The 18,570-nt window shown below is 46.0% G+C and overlaps 2 protein-coding genes across 4 annotated transcripts in view; one reads left to right on the top strand and one right to left on the bottom strand.

Moving 5' to 3' along the window:
• FBXW4 (F-box and WD repeat domain containing 4) overlaps positions 1-5,401 on the top strand; it is an 84,552-nt gene extending 79,151 nt beyond the window's left edge. For both annotated transcript variants that reach the window (XR_011421677.1, XR_002807884.2), the window contains exon 10: positions 1,624-5,401. The gene's annotated coding sequence lies outside the window, so the exon portion shown is untranslated. The remainder of the gene's footprint in view (positions 1-1,623) is intronic.
• Positions 1-18,570, bottom strand: part of DPCD (deleted in primary ciliary dyskinesia homolog (mouse)) — a 19,123-nt gene continuing 553 nt past the window's right edge. The window contains exons 2-6 of one of the 2 annotated variants that reach the window (XM_001499801.6): positions 14,229-14,309; positions 7,763-7,887; positions 7,282-7,415; positions 746-848; positions 1-305 (exon numbers count right to left, since the gene is read on the bottom strand). In XM_001499801.6, the coding sequence (XP_001499851.1) occupies positions 201-305; positions 746-848; positions 7,282-7,415; positions 7,763-7,887; positions 14,229-14,309 (548 nt within the window). In that variant the 3' untranslated portion in view covers positions 1-200. The remainder of the gene's footprint in view (positions 306-745; positions 849-7,281; positions 7,416-7,762; positions 7,888-14,228; positions 14,310-18,570) is intronic. The other variant, XM_014733061.3, reaches the window with a different exon arrangement.

Here is an 18,570-nt window from a genome sequence, read left to right on the forward strand (position 1 = left end):
TGACAGTGACTCAGAATGACTTTACTTAGGAGACAAGACTATGATGCAGGGGCTAAAGGTGCCCTGAGGCCCAGCCCAGATAGCTCCTGGAAGAGAAGAGGCTGCCCCTGCACCGGAAAAGCCCAAGCCTCGAAGTCTCACAGGCTGACAGGAAGAGCCTCACCCACCCTCCACACCAGAGGTGCAGGCTCAGCAGTCTACTACTGGGTCTTGCAGTCCCCATCACTGCTGTGGGCCGTCTTTACCTTCTTCAGCTCCTTCTGCAGTTCTGACTCAGCCACCAGGACCTCCTTTGGTTTCTGGTACTGTGGATGGAGCCAGGAATAGAACATAATTCAGTTACATCCCCCCTCCCTACATGTATACACACATGTGCATGTGCACACACACACAGACAGGACCCCTTCTGATCCCTTTATTCAAAGATGAAGAAATTGAGGCCTACTGAATGATTTGCTCAAGGTCACATGGCTGGGAAGGAGCAGGCACTGGACCAGAACCCCAGGCCTGTGATTTCCGCCCCTCCCCATCACCCTCTATCCTATTCCAGGTGTGATTTATAAGATCAGGCTCCTCCCTGAGCCCCTACTCTGCTCTCCTCATGCTCAAGTAGAGATGCCTGTTCTCTAGCAAGCACAGCCCAGGGTAGGGGCTAGAACTGGGGACTCCTATGGGATGGGAGGTGGGCAGGAAAAGAGGGAGCCTCTCCCTGATGCAGTGGCCAAGAAGTCTGGGTGAATCTTACGGAGATGATCAGAGTGCAGTTGGCATAAGCAAAGCTCAGCGAGGAATCATCCAGAGGTAGCTGGTATCTGTCTAGGTCAGGAATGGAGAACTTCTTGTAGTACCTGTGGGGACACCAAGAGGCATTGGGGATACCCAGCAAGGTGACCCCAACAGTTGGGCATTAGGCCCTCTGCTGCCAACCTTCTACACAGTTCTCCAACACCTTCCAAACAGCCAAAGAGGAAGAAGGGAAGCCAGTGGGAACACTAGTATTTTAGAGCTTAGTGGCCCTGGGAAGAAAAGGATGAAAGGCCTTATGACCAAATCAGCAGCAAAAGAGCGGGACTAACTGTGATTCCTTGATTAGACGAGGATTAGAGTGACTCACACTTCAGTTTTGGGACTCCCAGACATGGAGAAGAAGCCTCACGGAATACAGAGAGCTCAGGCAAGCTAAGAAAATGGGACATGTGTGCTACCAAGGGACAGAATAAGGACATGTAGGGCTGTCCCCCAAGGCTGGGGAGTGACAGTTGCCATTTACATGGGACTTCCACTGAAGGCCTCCATCACATATGTTTTCCTCTTTTGAGATCTATCAAAGCCTTATTAGCCTGACGCTACCTGTAGGCCAGAGAGCGAAGTACATCTGCAAGGAGAAATCTCCCTAAGAGGACGGACAAACCATGTGATTCATCGTGGAAGCCGGATCTCTGGGGCTCTGGACTCCTTTGCTGGCCCCACTCTTCCATTTTCACACACCACACAAGGTCCCTATCATCTGCAGGTGCCAGTTCAGAGATTAATGATCCCTTTTAGTACAAAACAAAACAAAACAAAACAAACCAGATAGCAATACCCAGCCCATAAGGTGTGTAACTGGATTTTGTTTTGCAGGAAATTTGACCTCCTTTACTGAAGAGGAAACTCAGGCTCAGCGAGGTGAAATGTCTTGCCTGGTTTCACAGTCAGTTGTCAGTGGCATCAGGATTAAAGCTCCTTGCCCCTGGTCTGCTGCTTGTTACACCAGAGCACAAAGAATGGCCTTCTCATCTCCAGCAATAGGCCCGTGTGGCATTGTCCTTGGTGGAAGTGTAGCCTCAGCTCTGGCCAGTGGCTGCCAGACCTGTCACCCAGGTGTGGCGTCCCTGCTGCTACAGAGTTTGTGTGGGCTGGGGAGGGAAACGCTGCAGGCAGGCACAAACAAACTCAAGTGAGGGGCCTGAAGAGGACGGGGCTTTTAATACTTCAGAGGGGCCTGGTCCTTGTGGTGACAGCTACCCTGAGTCCACTTCAAAAGCTCCGATGCCCTGGGGACTCGGAGTTGACATCAATGCAGCACTTCTTCCCGCTCTCCCTGCCGAAATCCCTCAGTTTAGTGGAGGCTCTCAGGGCCCCTCTCCTCCCAGGTTCCTCACTCCCCGCCAAGGTGCTGGGACCCACGGCAGGAAAAGAATGTTTACTTAAAGGCTGACAGTTCAAAAGGAGTGGGGGCTGGGGGATCCTAATGGCACCACAAGTTTGCTTTATTTTCCAAAGCTCTGCCCCAGGGAAAGGCGATCCATCTGCCTGCAAACTGGGGTGGAATGCTGGCCTCATCCTCTTCCTAGCCAGCCCAGGCTGAGGGCTCTTCCTGGGGCCCTTGGTCTGGCCAGCAAAGGTGGCAGACACTGATAATAGGGGGGAGTCAAAGGTTAAACAGCAGAGATTAGATGAACACAAAGGCTTGTTAGGAAGTGTTAACATCTTCCCTGCAAATATACACAAGCGGCAGAACCGGGAGAGCAGCAGCTCAGGCACACGCAGCCCAGCCGAACTGATGGGGCCTGTGTAAGGCCTTGCCATGCAGAGCATGGGGACATCCTTTCTGCCTACCTGGCTTGTGTGCCAGGGGTGTATAGCAACACACCTGTGCCCCCTTAGAGGGGCACGGTCAAGCTACATTCCCCAGGCTGGGGCAGGGTGACTGGAAAAAGAATCCTAGAGCTTGCCCTCAATGGCAACAACAAGATCAAAGGGAACTTGAGGTGCATGGCTTGCCCCCTCCCCTGTCCTACTCCCACCACCTTTCACAAGGCTAGGGATGTGGAGGCAGAGTGGGTCTGGAGGCTTGGATTTGTTTTGAGTCTATTCTAATGGATTTAGTTTATTTGTTGAGGTTAAACAATTTTCCTCAGAGGCTCCTACAGGCACTGTTCAAGGGAGTATGGGGCATCTGCTTTCTTTCCTCAGATAGCAGTCCGCCCCCTTCTCACCTCCATTCCCTGGCCTTGGGTTTTCCCTGACAGGAACCACACTTGACTTTCTTACCAGCACCCGGACTAGAGAGGGACCCACTGTCCTTCTGGAAAAGTCAGAATGCTCAGCCTCAGGCAGCCCTAGGTAGGCAGGAAACACTTCTTAGGCATCATCTGTATCCCAGGCCTTGAGCTGTGAGCTGGGAATTTAAGGATGAAGAAGAAACAAGGCCACATCCCTGCCTGAGGAGACCTTGTTGTGTTTCTGTTAAAAGCAACACCCTGGGGCCAGCCTGCTGGCGCAGCGGTTAAGTGTGCATGTTTGCTTCGGTGGCCTGGGGTACGCCGGTTCGGATCCCGGTGCGGACATGGCACCACTTGGCAAGCCATGCTGTTGTAGGCGTCCCACATATAAAATAGAGGAAGATGTTAGCTCAGGGCCAGTCTTCCTCAGCGAAAAGAGGAGGATTGACAGCAGTTAGCTTAGGGCTAATCTTCCTCAAAAAAAAACCCAAAAAGCGACACCCTTACAGCAGGTGGTTCCCAGGCTGTTTGCAGATGTGCAACACTCCCCCATTCTCATCCCCTTCACAGTTCTCACTTTCAGCCATACAATGAAAGGTGACACTTATTAATGCTCATTCTGTGCCAGGCTCTATTCTATACATATTGAATCCTCAAAACAACCCTCTCAAGTTGGTTACTTCTATTATCCTCTTTTACAGAAGAGGAAACCGAGGCACAGCAAAGTTAGGTATCTTGCCTAAGGCACAAAACTGGTAAATGGAGATGCCGTTATTACAAGTGATAAGTCCCCAAATCTCCTGACCCTTCCATCTCTCCACATTCTCACCTCAAAGTCAGAGACTACCTGATCTAGGTTCCCTGCATTTGTCCAAAGACGGGGTGGATATGAAGAGTGGTCTCCTCCGGGATCCAGTCACCCTGCAGGCCCCTCCCCTGGGCACTCTCTCTGACACATAGTGCTCCGCCTTTCTGAATGTCAGAAGTGTTCAAAGACGTATGTAGAAGCAAAGGCTCTCAGGACGACTCTTGCACCTGCCTTGGGACCCTGCGCTGGCCACTGAACTTCTGGGCCTCAGTTTCTTCCTCCAAATTCCTTCCTCAAATAAAGGAGCTGCCCTAGAGAAACTTTAAGTCACTGTCAAAGGAACGGGAACAGGCCAACTCTGTTACCTCTCTCCAACCTGGGCCAAAAGGACAGCTCCTACATTTTGGCTATTTCAGAAATGACACACGCCCATATCTCCTTCCCAATTCCCAGTCCTTCCCCAACCTATTCTTCCTTGCAGTGAACTGAGAAATGGCACAAGAGGCCCGGCCTTCAGAGAGAGAGACTGGAGGAGAGGCTGAAAGTAGCAACAGGGCCACTGTGGACAGTCACATGGGCCATGCCCCACACACCTCCAGAGGGCGCCCTGCATACCTGCACACAGGCTCAGCTAGAGTGGTCCAGAGAAGCCTCCAGCCAGCCCGGCCCTTAGAAAATCAGCAGGCAAATCTTCCTTCTTTCTTAAACATCAAGGATCCAGGCATCAAGCCTCCCTGCCTACAGGAGTCCCCTCCTAGAGAGTTACACTGCACACTCACATACTAAAAGCTCTCAGAAGCCCTATCAAAGAGAAACTTGTTTAGTCCAGAGTTTCGTAAACTTATTTGACTACAGAATCCTTTTTTCTAGTGATGCCTATTAACACCTCCCACAGTGTTAATATCATCGATGTCAAATCAGCCAAGATCTCTCGGGTTCCAATTACCAAAGAATTGTTGAGGACCTGCTTCAGGCTGGCCAGTGTGCTGGGTGTTGTACACATACAATTTCATCAAATTCCCCAAACAATCTATGAGATAGGTATGACTTTTCTCCTGTGATAGATGAGGAAACCTTGAGCAAAATACTAGTTAATATGTGGCAGAGGCCAGATTTAAGCCGATGTCTTCCCAATCCAGCACCCTGGCTCATTCCACTTATAGCTGCCAGCTTCCAGGCTAAGGCTAAGAACCTTCTTTCTGCACAAACACTCTTATCAGGAACAGATGGTGCCACACTGGGATCCTGGAAAAGCACTTTCTTCCTTCCCTGTTCATCCCTCACTAATACCTGAAGCCACGGACATGATACACTGGAATCACTTCAAGAAATGTGGCAAGCCAGTTCTTCAGGGACAAGGCAGGTATGGACAAAAGATCTGTGACTTTTATTAGTAACCACATTCCAGAATATTAGAACCAGGTCAAGCATAGAACCTCCAGGTAAAGGAAGAAGTCAAAGCAGAGAGAAATGCCATGGTGTGGTGGAAATTGCAGATGCCTAGGTGTTGAGACCATCACTAACTTTCCCTTCGTCAAGTCAGTTCATCATGCTGACTTTACAGATACACTTACATAATCCTTAATATATAACACAAGAATAAAAATAGGTACCCTGCCCACCACTGGATGGTGTGAAGATCAAAAAACAGATTTTTAAAGTATCCTGAAAAAGTTAAACACTGCTCAAAGGAATAGCCATTGAGTTCTGTTTAATTAGTGGTAGTAAATGTATAAGATATACCACTACTCCAGATAGAAGATGAAAAGGCCACTAGGCTCAGGAAAGAGCCAGTTAAGGGTTTAGTGGCCTCTCTCACCTACCTCCCAGCAGAGGGACCTAAGGAATGCTGGGTTGAGCCTAGCTGGGCCTCGACAAGAGGCTCAGTGTGGGTTTCAAAGTGGGCACACACATACTCCTCTCCCCTCTGTGGGAATCTAACCCCCAGCTCTGCCCCATCCTGGGGCACTACTCCCGTCCCACCTGGCCCTCACCCATCAGCTCCAAAATATCTCCCCCTTGCCTTTGGCTCTGGAGTGGGCCTCTAGCCATGGAGCTCCTGGCCAACAGCGCCACCTATGGCTGGATAAGTGCAGGAGATGGGACCCAGGGGATCCGCCTGCAGATGATTTTGGTGAGCTAGCTAGCTAGCCTCTCTTAATCCCTGGTAATCACATTTCTGCCTGATATCTGTATTCGACAGTGACCTCTGGGGGACAAAAGGGAGGCAGCAGCCAGCTCCACAAACTGCTGGGCTGCAGATTCAAGTGCTATCAGAAGCACTTTTGTTCCCAGTTTGGACCCAGGGCCTCTTGCGCCAGGGAATGCTTGCTGAAGCATGGAGTTTGCTTTCCTAAAGGCAATTTCTCCGTTGTCTGAAATTGCTAAATTCCACTTTAGGCACTGACTCTTGTTAATGATGAGAACAATAACGGGAATAAACTGCCTTTTATCTGAGGGCTTCAAAGTGCTTTATAAACGCAAACCCTTATTATTATGACTTTATATTTATAGACAAGGCCCACTGCAGGGGCTGCTGGCTGCATGTACAGCAATAATCTCAAAATTAATTCATTCATCTCCACCCCTTCCCCACCCCCTTAACCCTGCCAAAGTGACAGGATGCGGGGGTCATAAGAGTGGGGCAGAAGCCAGGGCTGCATTGGAGGAGCCTGGGAGCCACGCTGCTTCCCTGCGGGCCTCATGAACCTGAGGGAGATGGGAGGGGAGTCTGACACCACACCATCTGAGAAGATGGACAAAGAGCTGGGTCCCCCTTACTGCATGTAAACCAGTGGATGGGTGGGGGCACGTCTGGCCTAAGCTTAGTACCCCATGAGGCATGTTGGGTGGCTTCACAGTTTGTGGACCAGTAACTCATAAAACCTCCAGCTCAATGCCCTAAAATTATTTGAAGGGAGTTGGTCCTATACTGCAATCCCTCTGGCCCAGATCAAGACCAATTCATGACAGTGCTCTTCTCTTCTCCTGTGATCAGAGCTCTGGAAACCCAAATGGGACCAATGCATTTCCAAGACAGCCCAGAAGCAGCCCTGCCAGGATCAAATCTCTACCCTGGCCAACTTCTGTCCCCACTACCCCACATTTTGCCTCCCCCTTAGCCAACCACAAGGAGAAGAGCAAAGGGAAGTTGAGTACTCCTTTTGGAACATAATGCAAAAGACTTCCAAGGGGCCAAAGCAAACTGCCCCTCAGTCCAGGGAGGAATCTCATTTACTGCTCCCAGACCAGTAATTTAAACTCCTGTAAATGTTAATGGCCAGGTGATTCCCTCATCCCCTCACTCATTCAACAAATATATATTGAGCCCCAGTATGTACCAGGTACTGCACCAGACACTCATTGTTCCAATTTCCCTGCCTGATGGAGCAGATTACATTATTCAAGCTGGTTTGATCCCCAGGTCAAACCACACCCCTGACCCTGCTCATTCACAGGCAGGAAGGTGCCCATCACACTACTTACTTTTTGTTGGTTGTTCTGACAATAATGCAGCGTTCCTTCTGGTCCACACAGACACTATAGACATCCTTAGGGTAGGGGAGATTTCGAATCCGCCACTGGAAACTCATCTTGGTATCTTTGCGCATGAAGATGGGCTGCAGAAAGTAAATCCAACTCAAGGACTGTTCTTGGAGAAGGGCAGGAAGGGATGGCTTCCCCCTCTGCAATGCTCTACCAGAGGGCACAATTGGAGACTCTCAGCTCTTCTCCAAAGCTCCCCTCTGATGCTGCTATTGCTGTGACATTCCAGGCCTGGAGACTTCGCTCTGGGATGGCCAAGTCAAAACCCTTTGGGTAGTCATTCAAGCAAACATTTCTAGAGCACTGTGTCCAGGTGGGCACATGAGAGATGAGGAGATGAACAAGATATGGTGCCTGCCCTCAGGGGCCAGCAGGCCAATCCCACCCCAGCCTCCCCAAGACACCTGACAGATAGACATACATTGACATTGCTTTCCTTGATGAGTTCAGGCCCCAGGCTCCCTGCTCCTGGGAGTGCTGGCTCTCCCACCTCAATCTGCCACTGGCCCAAGGCTCCCAGGGCACTTTTCACACGCCACTTTCTCACTGGGGAGAGAAGGAAGCAATGGGATTATGAGGAAGAAAGAGGCTCTGCTCTTTTCTGCCGAATCATTGACATCACATTTGGTAAGTGGAACAGGATTAAGAGTGGGAGCTACAGGCCTTCGCACTGGCTTTGTGCATCTGAGCAGGGTCCTCACAGCCTCTGAAATCTCAGCAGAGCATTTCAGTATCAGACAACTTGTAAAGCTCATCTCATGGGTGCCCAGACAAAGAGAACTGAACAAAACTCTGCAAGGAGCCAAGCAGAATTAAGAAATCCCTAGGTGTGACTTCAAGCAAGGAGAAGATGCAGGGGTTAGGAACTGGGTAGTTACTGGTAACGGAGAAAATTTGGACCCCGAAAAGTGTGAGCTGATGTGCATTTTTTCCCTCTGAAAATGTGCAAAGGAAAAATGCGTTAAGAGGGAGAAAGCATTGAGAGGCATATTTGTCTCAAGATTCAGAAAGTCCAAATATAAAAATTCACTCATTTCAGGTTTACCTGGCTTAAAACAACAGCATGAGTTGTATTTAAACAAAATTTTAGGCACACATCATTTTAAATGCATTGCTTACAGACAATTTAATGTGAACTTTTTGTAGAGTGGAACCGTTCTTTTATAATGCAAATAATCATCTCTATTTTACCTTATTTTACAACCCAGATGTCTGCATAAGACTGTTTTTTTCAAATAAGGCACATACATTATGGAAATTATAAGCGAAAAAACTAGTTCAATGGACATTACCTGGAAGCCCCTGGCTGGGATTTTGAGGAAGCCCATTCAGCCACGTCACAGTGACTGCTATTGTCAGAATGGCAGCCCGTCACTGTAGGGGGGCCTTCCTGAGCAAAGGCCTAACCTCTGTTCCATTCCCTTCCTGCTGCACCGGGTGTCCTCCAGCCTGGGCAGCCAGGTGCTGCTAGGGGCCAGCAGCCTTCCTGAAGCTGGTGTAAAGAGCTAGACAACTCAAACAGTGCCTGGTATTCGGCCGTGGTTGTTCCCGTGTGCTCCATTTTCTGGGCTGGGGGACAAGAGCTGCAGCTTGATTTTCAGGATGGGTTTCTTTGAGACTTTTTGAGCAGTTGTGCCAAACCCAAACACCCTCACTGCTCTAAGTAAGGCACGCAAGCTGAACACAGAAGTGTGCTGTAAAATTAGAATTTTCCCTTGAATATGTGCTTTTATAAGGTCTGCTGCATTCTGCAGTGTGATTTTATTACAACTTAGGGCCAAAAATTCTCCCTAGAAACACATTTCCAAGTTTATAATGAAAATTAATAAGGAAGAGTAAAACTTCGAAATATGCTTCACAGGCAACTTTTTTTTCCCACAAATACTTCTACTCTCTTAGGTGAATGGACTGTGACTGGGAGCAGATCCAAATCTATTCACGTAATACGTCACTTAACTGGAAGCCAGCCTTCTGGGGGCCTCTGTCATGGTCAAAAACTCGGAAGTGACAAAGGCCTCCAAGCAGTGGCTTATTGTGACAAGACCCATGTAGCTGGCTCTATACCATATGAAAGATCACTCCCAGATTCTCACTCAGACTATATATAAAACACTATGTGTGGAATAAGGCAGGAAATAGGCATATTGACAACAGCTTACATCAGAGGGCAGCATCAGAACTGCAAAGCACGTGGGATCACTGAGTGTAAGGGCAAACAAGTCCCCTTGGAACCTGCCAGGATCACTACAGAATAGAACACAGTCATCACAGATTTTAAAGATGGAGGTTTCTTTAGAAAGCGTTTGGTTCAATGCCTGTATTTTTTGTGTAGGCGTGAGGAAGAGTGGCCCTGAGCTAACATCTGTTGCCAATCTTCCTCTTTTTGCTGGAGGAAGATTGTTGCTGAGCTAACATCAGTGGCAATCTTCCTCTATTTTATGTGGGATGCTGCCACAGCATGGCTTGACGAGTGGTGCTAGGTCTGCACCCGGGATCCGAACCTGTGAACCCTGTGCCACAGAAATGGAGCATGAACTTAACCACTATACCACTGGGCCAGTCTCACCAGTGCCTGTATTTTTTAAATGAGAAAGAGAATTTCTTCCCTGCCTCCTCTCTTTCAACCTTTGCCACTACTGTCCAGGGGATAGAGTATGAAGAATTACCAAGGCTCAGAGAGATTAACTTGCAAAAACCACAACTAAAATTCAGGTCTCCTAATTTCAAGATCAGAATGTGAATCATTAATAAAAGGCTAAATTGTATTCCATAAATGTTCAATAAACATATATGATATTCAGGAAGGTTTCTTTTCCTTTTTTATTTTTTTTAAGTAGCTCTATTTCTTTTTTATATTTTAGCCTTTAGAGGAAAATCTTTGATTATCTGAAAATGTAATTTGTGAGGAATACCTAACTAGCTGGGGCTGAATAAGAGAGGTGCTCCTGTAATCATAGGCCTTGTTAAATCATATGTCCTAAAGAACAATACTAGTATGGCCAGGAGAGGCAATTCCAAATCCAAGATTTTTATCCACTGTTTTACTCCAAGGGATGTTGGGTTTTGCACAGAAACCTTCCCAAGGAGCATCCTAAGGAGGAGGAAAGTCAGCTACTGGATTCCTTACTGCTGACTTTAAAAGCCAATCAGGTCACAGGAACTTGGCACCCTTGGCTGTTTTACTTTCTCCTTTTTTTTAAACACCTTGGGATAAATTTCTGTTACAACACAGAGGAAAGTTTCCCTACTCCTTCGCTTATGAGATAAGATCCACCAGTGATTTTGGTGACGTCCTTGTTATTTTTCCTAAGTACCTGGGCATGAATGCACACATGCAAACACATACTTTGTTTTATCTTTCTTGTCCTGTCTTTGTTCCTGAACTCAAGGACAGCTCCTGCGGCAACAGAAGACTGTTTCCACCTGCTGTCACTCTGATTTGATTATACGTTAAACCCAAACTGGTGTGTGCAAGGCAGCTCCCTGGGATGCTGTCATATCTTCCTGGCTGAGCCAGGGTCAGTCCTTGGAAAGGAGACTTTCAATGACCCTGTAAAGGGTCTGATGAGGACTATATGAAGGAGGCAGTGCCTGGGGGCTTTTTCCTAAATCAGCAGGAAGCAGGCTGATGTCCCAGACTGCTGAAAGGAGGCCTCGTCTTTCAGGTGGGCTGGAAAGTGGAGGGCCTAAAGGCCTCTTTCCCCAAAGCTCCAAGCCCTGGCCCACTTCCAACATGGATAATTGCATTCCCCTTTCCTAAATACTCCCTGCTGCTTAAACTGGATGCAGGATTCTTCTTTTCTGCCCTAAAACACTGCAACATTGCTATGTTGCTATTAAACAGCTGCCACGTCCCATCCCTGAGGAGACTGAAGGGAATTGAGTGGGTCATTTATAAAGCCGGTGAAGTGCTTGGGGATGAAAGTGCTCAATATCCTCCAAATGCAGCCTGGGGTGGTTAGGCTGGCGGTCAAATACCAAAGCAGATTAAGTCGGTAATCCGAATGTAATCGCTGGGGGATGGCCTGCCCTTCAGCCTCTGCCCCCCTGGACATGCTGTGTTCTTCTGGGGCTGGTTTGATGTTCCGATCATTGTTATGGGGCCCTTCAGTTTTTTCCCCTATGAATACATACAGCATTCATTGTGGGGGGTGGGAATGAATAGCATTGAGAGGGGTGAAAAAAATATATGACACTACTATCCTTATTAACAGTGACTGAAAGAACTCTGTCCTAGACAGGAGCCCTATTGGCTTCCTCGATAAATTACTTTCTCGGTTTTTCTAACAGAAAACCAGTTTGGCCAATTATCAAATTTGTATAATTAGCTGGAAAAGTGGTAACTATTCCTATTTACAGCCATAAAAACCCTGTCCATATTTTACTTCATAGAATGCACAAGCAAAAGTCAGCTCAGGCTCTGGGATTATTTACACTTAAAAAATAATGAACAGTATTTTGCAAGGGCAGCTGGTGGGGGTAGGGTGGGGTGGTTGGGGTAAGAAAAGGATCAGCTGTTCAAAAGGCTCGGTGGTTCAAGCGGGGTGTTCCTCTCTGCCCATCTCTGTCCTGCTCCTACCAGCCCCTACTCAGGTCATTCTGGGGAGAGCAAAATTTAGTAAGAAGAAAATAAAGCAGGATTAAATATTCTCAACTCCCAGTGGTACGCTGTTGTGGACTAAAGCATGGGCTGTTAATCAGACAGACCTAGGCTTAAATCCTAGCTCAGAAACTAACTAGCTGTGTAATTCTGAGCAAGCTGCTTAACCTCTTGGATCTTATGTTTTTTTTGACTATAAAATGGCAACAGTACCTGCCTCATCAGGCTGTAATGAGGATGATTCAATAAGACAATAAATATAAAGCACTTAGTATAGTGCCCAATAAAAGTTACAGTATTAGTATCATTACAGTTGTGCACCGCATATCGACATTCCATTCAAGGATGGACCACATATACGATGGTGGTCCCATAAGATTAGTACCAAATAGCCTTGGTGTGTAGTAGGCTATGCCATCTAGGTTTGTGTAAGTATACTCTATGATGTTCGCACAACGACGAAATCGTCTAAGGATGCATTTCTCAGAACGTATTCCGTCATTAAGAGATGCACAACTTGTATTAGATAAACTTTAGCCAAACAATGTTCTCCTATGAACCTCCATTTCTGCTTTTAAGAAAAAGAAATTTGGGGGCTGGCCCCATGGCCGAGTGGTTAAGTTCGCGCGCTCCGCTGCAGGCGGCCCAGTGTTTCGTTGGTTCGAATCCTGGGCGCGGACATGGCACTGCTCATCAGACCATGCTGAGGCAGCGTCCCACATGCCACAACTAGAAGAACACACAACGAAGAATATACAACTATGTACCGGGGGGCTTTGGGGAGAAAAAGGAAAATAATAAAATCTTTAAAAAAAGAAAAAAAGAAAAAAAAAGAAAAAGAAATTTGAAGGCCACTGTCTATTCCCCTCCTGCCAAGAGAAGCGATAGCTTAATGTGGGATGCTACCGATGAAGGAAGCTGGCCTTATTTTTCATTTTAATTTCATGTTCAAGCACAATTAAGAGGCCCAGGTTTTATTTGTTTGTTTGTTTTTACAGCCACAGCAGCTATAGCTGTTTTATTTGCTCTGTGTGGAGAAGAGGTGATGCTGGGGGAGAGGAGCTGCGGCTAGTCTCTGGCTTGGTGATGGTAGTGGTTAGCCCACGTGACCTCTGCTTTCATAAGCTCGCCCCTATTAGGCATTCCAAGGCTGTCATCCCCTGGGAGCGCTATAAATTACAATGCATTGTGAGGATATTACTACTGTATTGGTTTCCACCAAATCAGTGTCATATGCTAAACACATCAAGATTTTTAATAGCACCAGACTAAACCAATTGGGACTGAAGCCCAAGCAGCTCATAATGAGGAGGGATCAACACTTCACTCTGCAACTGAACATGCGCAGGACATGCATTTTAAGACTGGAGACTAAGAGAATACAAACCAGTGTAATCTGTGTTGTCGGTTCTAGACATTTATGAGCTGTCAGAAAAAGGGAAAAAGAAATTCCCTCACCAATACTACCTGTCGATCAGGCCCAGGAAGAAATTAAAGTCAAGAATAATGACAAGAAAATAACCCAGCCCATGATTCCATCATTGGTCTTAGCATTTTAGGTGGAACTTAATAAAGAGACCAACTCCCACTGCTGACAGCCTCAGGCCCTGGGTCAAAGAACCAGCCACCTAGCTCTGGGAAGTCAGTTAGTGCTGATGTGCATACCTGGGAACAGAGAATGGACAAATAAAATAATTCTCAGAAATCTGAGCTGGAGCCCCTATTCATGAGCCTATTCTTAGAGGAAAAGAGCTGCAGGAACGAAAATGATAAATGCTGCAAAATCACCATTTCTACCCCCTACCCCACTTTGATTCAGACATTCTCCAAGATAAGGGTCATATTTAATAGTGCCACCTCTGAGAACAGGTCAGAAGCTGCTGCCTCTGATGCTTGCTCCTGGTGTGGCTTCAGAAAACAAAACAAAAAACAAGCAAAAAAATTGCAGTGAAAGCCTGCCCTTACCACTACTCAGCCTACAAGCCTCACTTCTAATTCCATCTTCTCTGTAAAGTTTTTTCCCAATGGTTTCTCTACATCCCCATTCCCACCTTACAAGAATCACTCACTCTCTCACTTGTCTGGAGGTGGTGTGGGGTTCACTGGCCACTCCATCTCTGGTGCCCAGCCCCGCCTCAGATTATTCTCAGGAACAATCTTGCCTTGGGGGCCTCAGTTTCCCCATTTGGCACTGGGCTCTTCCCTTAAGCCTCAGGCTGGGAGTGTTTACCTGTGTTTAGGTCATCCCAAGTGTTCCTAAGGGCCCACTGGGGGCCCTGTCACTTACCAAGTAGTTCACTCGTCTTCTCATCATATTCTTCGGCCATCTCCTTCCCATCTGGGAACAAATAGTGCACCTTCCTTCTCCCTACGCACAAAGCAGAGAGTGCCTTACCCCCAAGCCTCCTCTTGTTTTGCCCCTTGCAGATCAAGGGCTCTATCTGGGAAACACCGACAGCCTTGGTGGTACTGAGAAACCCTCCCAGAGCCTCCCACGAACTCCTTGCCAACCATCGCCTACCATTACTTTAAGACGTGTCCTGGAACTCACTTCCTTTCTGAAGCTTTCTCTGAACATGTCTTTGCTTTGTGGTTTCCTCTACCAGCAAAGGCTCCATACTTCTTCCCATCTGTTGAACTCCTCACTCTTCAAAATCCAGCTCAAATGTCACTTCCACTGGGAAGTCTTCCTAGACTATCACCCCCAGGCACATTGGCAAAACTCATTGCTGCCTTGTTTTTTGTGCCTCCCTAGTGCTTTATTCATATCCATAATGGAGCATTTGTCACATAGTGTGATACTCTTAAAAGCATCTGTCTCCCTAGGAATGATACAATATCTACCTTTCTCTCCCCAGCTGATGTGCTCAGGATATGGAACAGGATATTGACTGAGCACTCCCTTTAGCCGTGCCATCACTCTGCATTCTTTTGCACATTTCTAGGCCATTCCTATTACATAGCCAAACGATGTTAGTTCCCATGTGTTTTCTTCAGGGTTTTTACCTTGGTTATGATTTTACACCTATTTGTGTGATTCTTTGATTACTGCCTGTCTCTTCTACTAGACAAGAGTGGTTTTATCCCCCCTGCCTATGGTTTCCCTAACACCGAGCATAGTACCTGGCATATATTATGGGCCCAACTAACTACTGATGAAAGAACAAGTGAACACTGATTCGTCTTTCATTGAAAACATGGAAGAACCTAAGGGAGTCTCCTAGCCCAACTCTTTGACCTACCTAGTATAATTATAAGCATTTTCTTAAAAGTGACTAAGTAATTTCCCCTATTTTTAGAGACAGGTAAGTAGATATAGGTAGGCTCCTCAGTGAGACTAATAACAAATGCCTAGGAGACAGGTTCCCAAAGTATGTCTGATGAATAAGAGTCCCAAGGTCCCCAACAAGCTAAAGCTGCCACTAGTTAAAACTTGCAACTGTATCTGCTCTACCAAGCCTTTTTCCTGTCCAATTCACTACCCTGGGACACAGTTCCCTTGAGTCGTTCCTAATTTGTATTCTAGGAAAATTCCCCCCAAATCTGCGGGGACTCTCAGCAGGCCCCTAGTTCACACCACCCTTAATCACTTGGATGGCTCATAGCGCTGAAGGGGGTTTTCCTGTCAGAAGTGGGGTACAAGGTGCTGCCTGTGAGTAGCTGAGGGGGTCTGGCCTGACCCTCTTCTCTCCCTGCAGTCCAGCTGTGAGTCTAAGGACGCAGTGCTAACTATTGGCCAGGCACTTTACATGTTTTATTCCATTTAATTCTCACAATAATCCCACGTGCCCCCATTACCTGTATTTCACAAATGAGAAAAATTGAGGTTTAAAAGGCATGCAACTTGTCCAAGGTCATAAAGCTAGGAAATGACAGACTGAAGGTGAAACTCACTTGAGGCCAAAGTACATGCTCTAATAACCATGCTAGAATAATTTGTATAGCTTTAAATATTTGTAAGGTTGAGCACTGTTCCAAGAGTTTATTGGTCATGTTTCTAGTGAATTACCCATTTAGGCCTTAGCCTATTTTATTTGGGTATTCATCTTTTTCTTACTAATCTGATTGAGCTTTGTATATATTAACCATGTGTCACATGTGTTGCAAATACTCTCAATTTCAATTGCCTTATAACTTTGTTTAAAGTGGGTTTTCCCAAACTAGTGTTTAATTTTTATATTGTCAACTATTTTTTCCTTACTACGCAGAAGTTATGCTTAGAATATCCTCCCTTACCCAAACATTATATTTTATTTATACTTTATTCTATACATATTTATTCTATACGTATATGTGTATGTGGATATAACAAATTTTAAGTATATTAGCATGACATTTTCATAAAAGAAAAAAACATATGTGTGAGTGTGTATGCATGGGAAAAATATCGAAGTTTATGAAAGAAAATGTAAATTATGATTACCTCTGGATGGTAGGACTATCGGTGACATTTATTTTTTATTTTTTATTTTTTTTTAAAGATTGGCACCTGGGCTAACAACTGTTGCCAATCTTTTTTTTTTTTTTCTGCTTTATCTCCCCAACCCCACCCCCATACATAGTTGTATATCTTAGTTGCAGGTCCTTCTAGTTGTGGGATGTGGGACGCCGCCTCAACGTGGCTTGACGAGCAGTGCCATGTCCGCGCCCAGGAACTTAACCACTCAGCCACGGAGCCGGCCCCAGACATTTATTTTTAATATTTCCACTACAAATATATATTTTTCTGAAAAAAATTTAAAGTGTATTGGGTTCTTATTACAATAGCAGTGATTCTTGGTAGGAAGGAGGTAACATCCCCCACCCATACATGCACACACCAGGAAGGTAAATTTACAGGAAAGGTTTGACAAAGCATATCCATATATGTATATATATATATTTTCAGTTTGGAAAAGAAAAATCTAATAACATTGTTTTGTGATGCTACTAATAAAAAAACTTAAGAAAATCCTGGCTGATGAAATATTTGTTTAAACAGTCCTGTGACCAAAAGAAGTGAAAGCAGGGACTCGAACAGATATTTGTACACTCATGTCCATAGCAGTGTTAGTCAGAATAGCTAAAAAAGCTAAAGCAACCCAAGAGTCCATTGTCAGATGAATGGATAAACAAAATGTGGTATATACATACAATGGGGTATTATTCAGCGATAAAAAGGAAGGAAATTTTGACACGTGACAACGTGGATGAGCCTCGAGGACATTATGCTAAATGAAATAAGCCAGTCACAAAAGAACAAACATTGTATGACTCCACTTCTATGAGGTTCCTACAGTAATCAAATTCATAAAGAGAGAAAGTAGGATCGTGGTTGCCGGGGGCTCGGGATAGGGGGAATGAGGAGTTAGTGTTTAATGGATATACAGTTTCTGTTGAAGAAGATGAAAAACTTCCGGAGATGGATGGTGGTGATGGTTGCACAACACTGTGAATGGACTTAATGCCACAGAGGTACACTTAAAAATGGCTAAAGTGGTAAGTGCTATGTTATGTACTTTTTTATAATAAAAACAAAAGCCACTGTCCTCTGAGAGAATGTCCAAAATTTAGCTTGGCATAGGAGAACTATCACAACATACCCCACTTTATCTGCAATCTCTCTTCATTTTCCACCATTTCCCCTCATTAATCCTTGAGAAAAGAGACCTTTCATTCACCCTGCCATCGTAGCATCTAGTACCTGACACGGTGTGAGGGGTTGTAATGACTGACTGGGTGAATGTTCAGCCTCACTAAATGTTTTGTTACTCCCCTAGTAATCAGCTATATACTTTCACACCTCCATGCCTTTACATGAGTCATTCTTCCCAGAATAGCCATCCCCTCTTCTCTACTTACCAAACACCTATTAATTCTTCAGGACCCATAAACATCACCTCTTCTGTTAGACCTTACTTCAAAGAGTTGATCATTTCCACTTTCCTGCTCTCATAGCATTTTATAGAAGATTTCAGTCTCTATTTAACACATACTATTATTTATTTACATGTGTTTTTTCCTGGTCACTCTGTGAACTCTTGGGACAATGAGTCTTTTTCTATCTTCTCTAGCACACAGGTTGGCACATAGTAAAAGCCTCCCTAAATACTGCATAAATGAGTAAGTGAACGAGCAGCTGATTTTTAATTTCCAGGCTTCCCTGATTGGCTTCTGGCTATGGATGCGAGTCCCTAGCTGGTATCCTGAAAGCTACAGGAATTCAGATCTAATTCATTCCGGCTGTCAAGTGCGTCCAGGAAGGGACCCTGAAGCACAGGGAGTCCCACACCGGCCAATCCTAGGGTGAGAGAAAGTCAAGATTCCATATCCCTGTGCCCACCTCTTCCAGGCACAGCCTTGGGCCCTTGCTGTCTCCCCTAAAGACCCAGGGAACATTTAGAGGTTCACTTACAAACATAACATGACAGCTGGAAAGGACCCAGAGATAAGAGAGGTAGCCCATCCGCCTCATTTTACAGATGAGGAAAGTGAAGTCCAAACAAGTCAACAGCCAGGATGGAGAGCCCATGGTGAATTAATGGCAGAGTCATAAATAAAGCCTAGGTTTCCGGCCTCTCCATGACACCAGGCTGCCTTCAGCAACAGAATCCCCAGATTGAGGTTCATGGGATCCCAGGTCAAGATCC

Source organism: Equus caballus, chromosome 1 (genome assembly GCF_041296265.1).
Source record: "Equus caballus isolate H_3958 breed thoroughbred chromosome 1, TB-T2T, whole genome shotgun sequence".
In the NCBI taxonomy this organism is placed as follows: domain Eukaryota; kingdom Metazoa; phylum Chordata; class Mammalia; order Perissodactyla; family Equidae; genus Equus; species Equus caballus.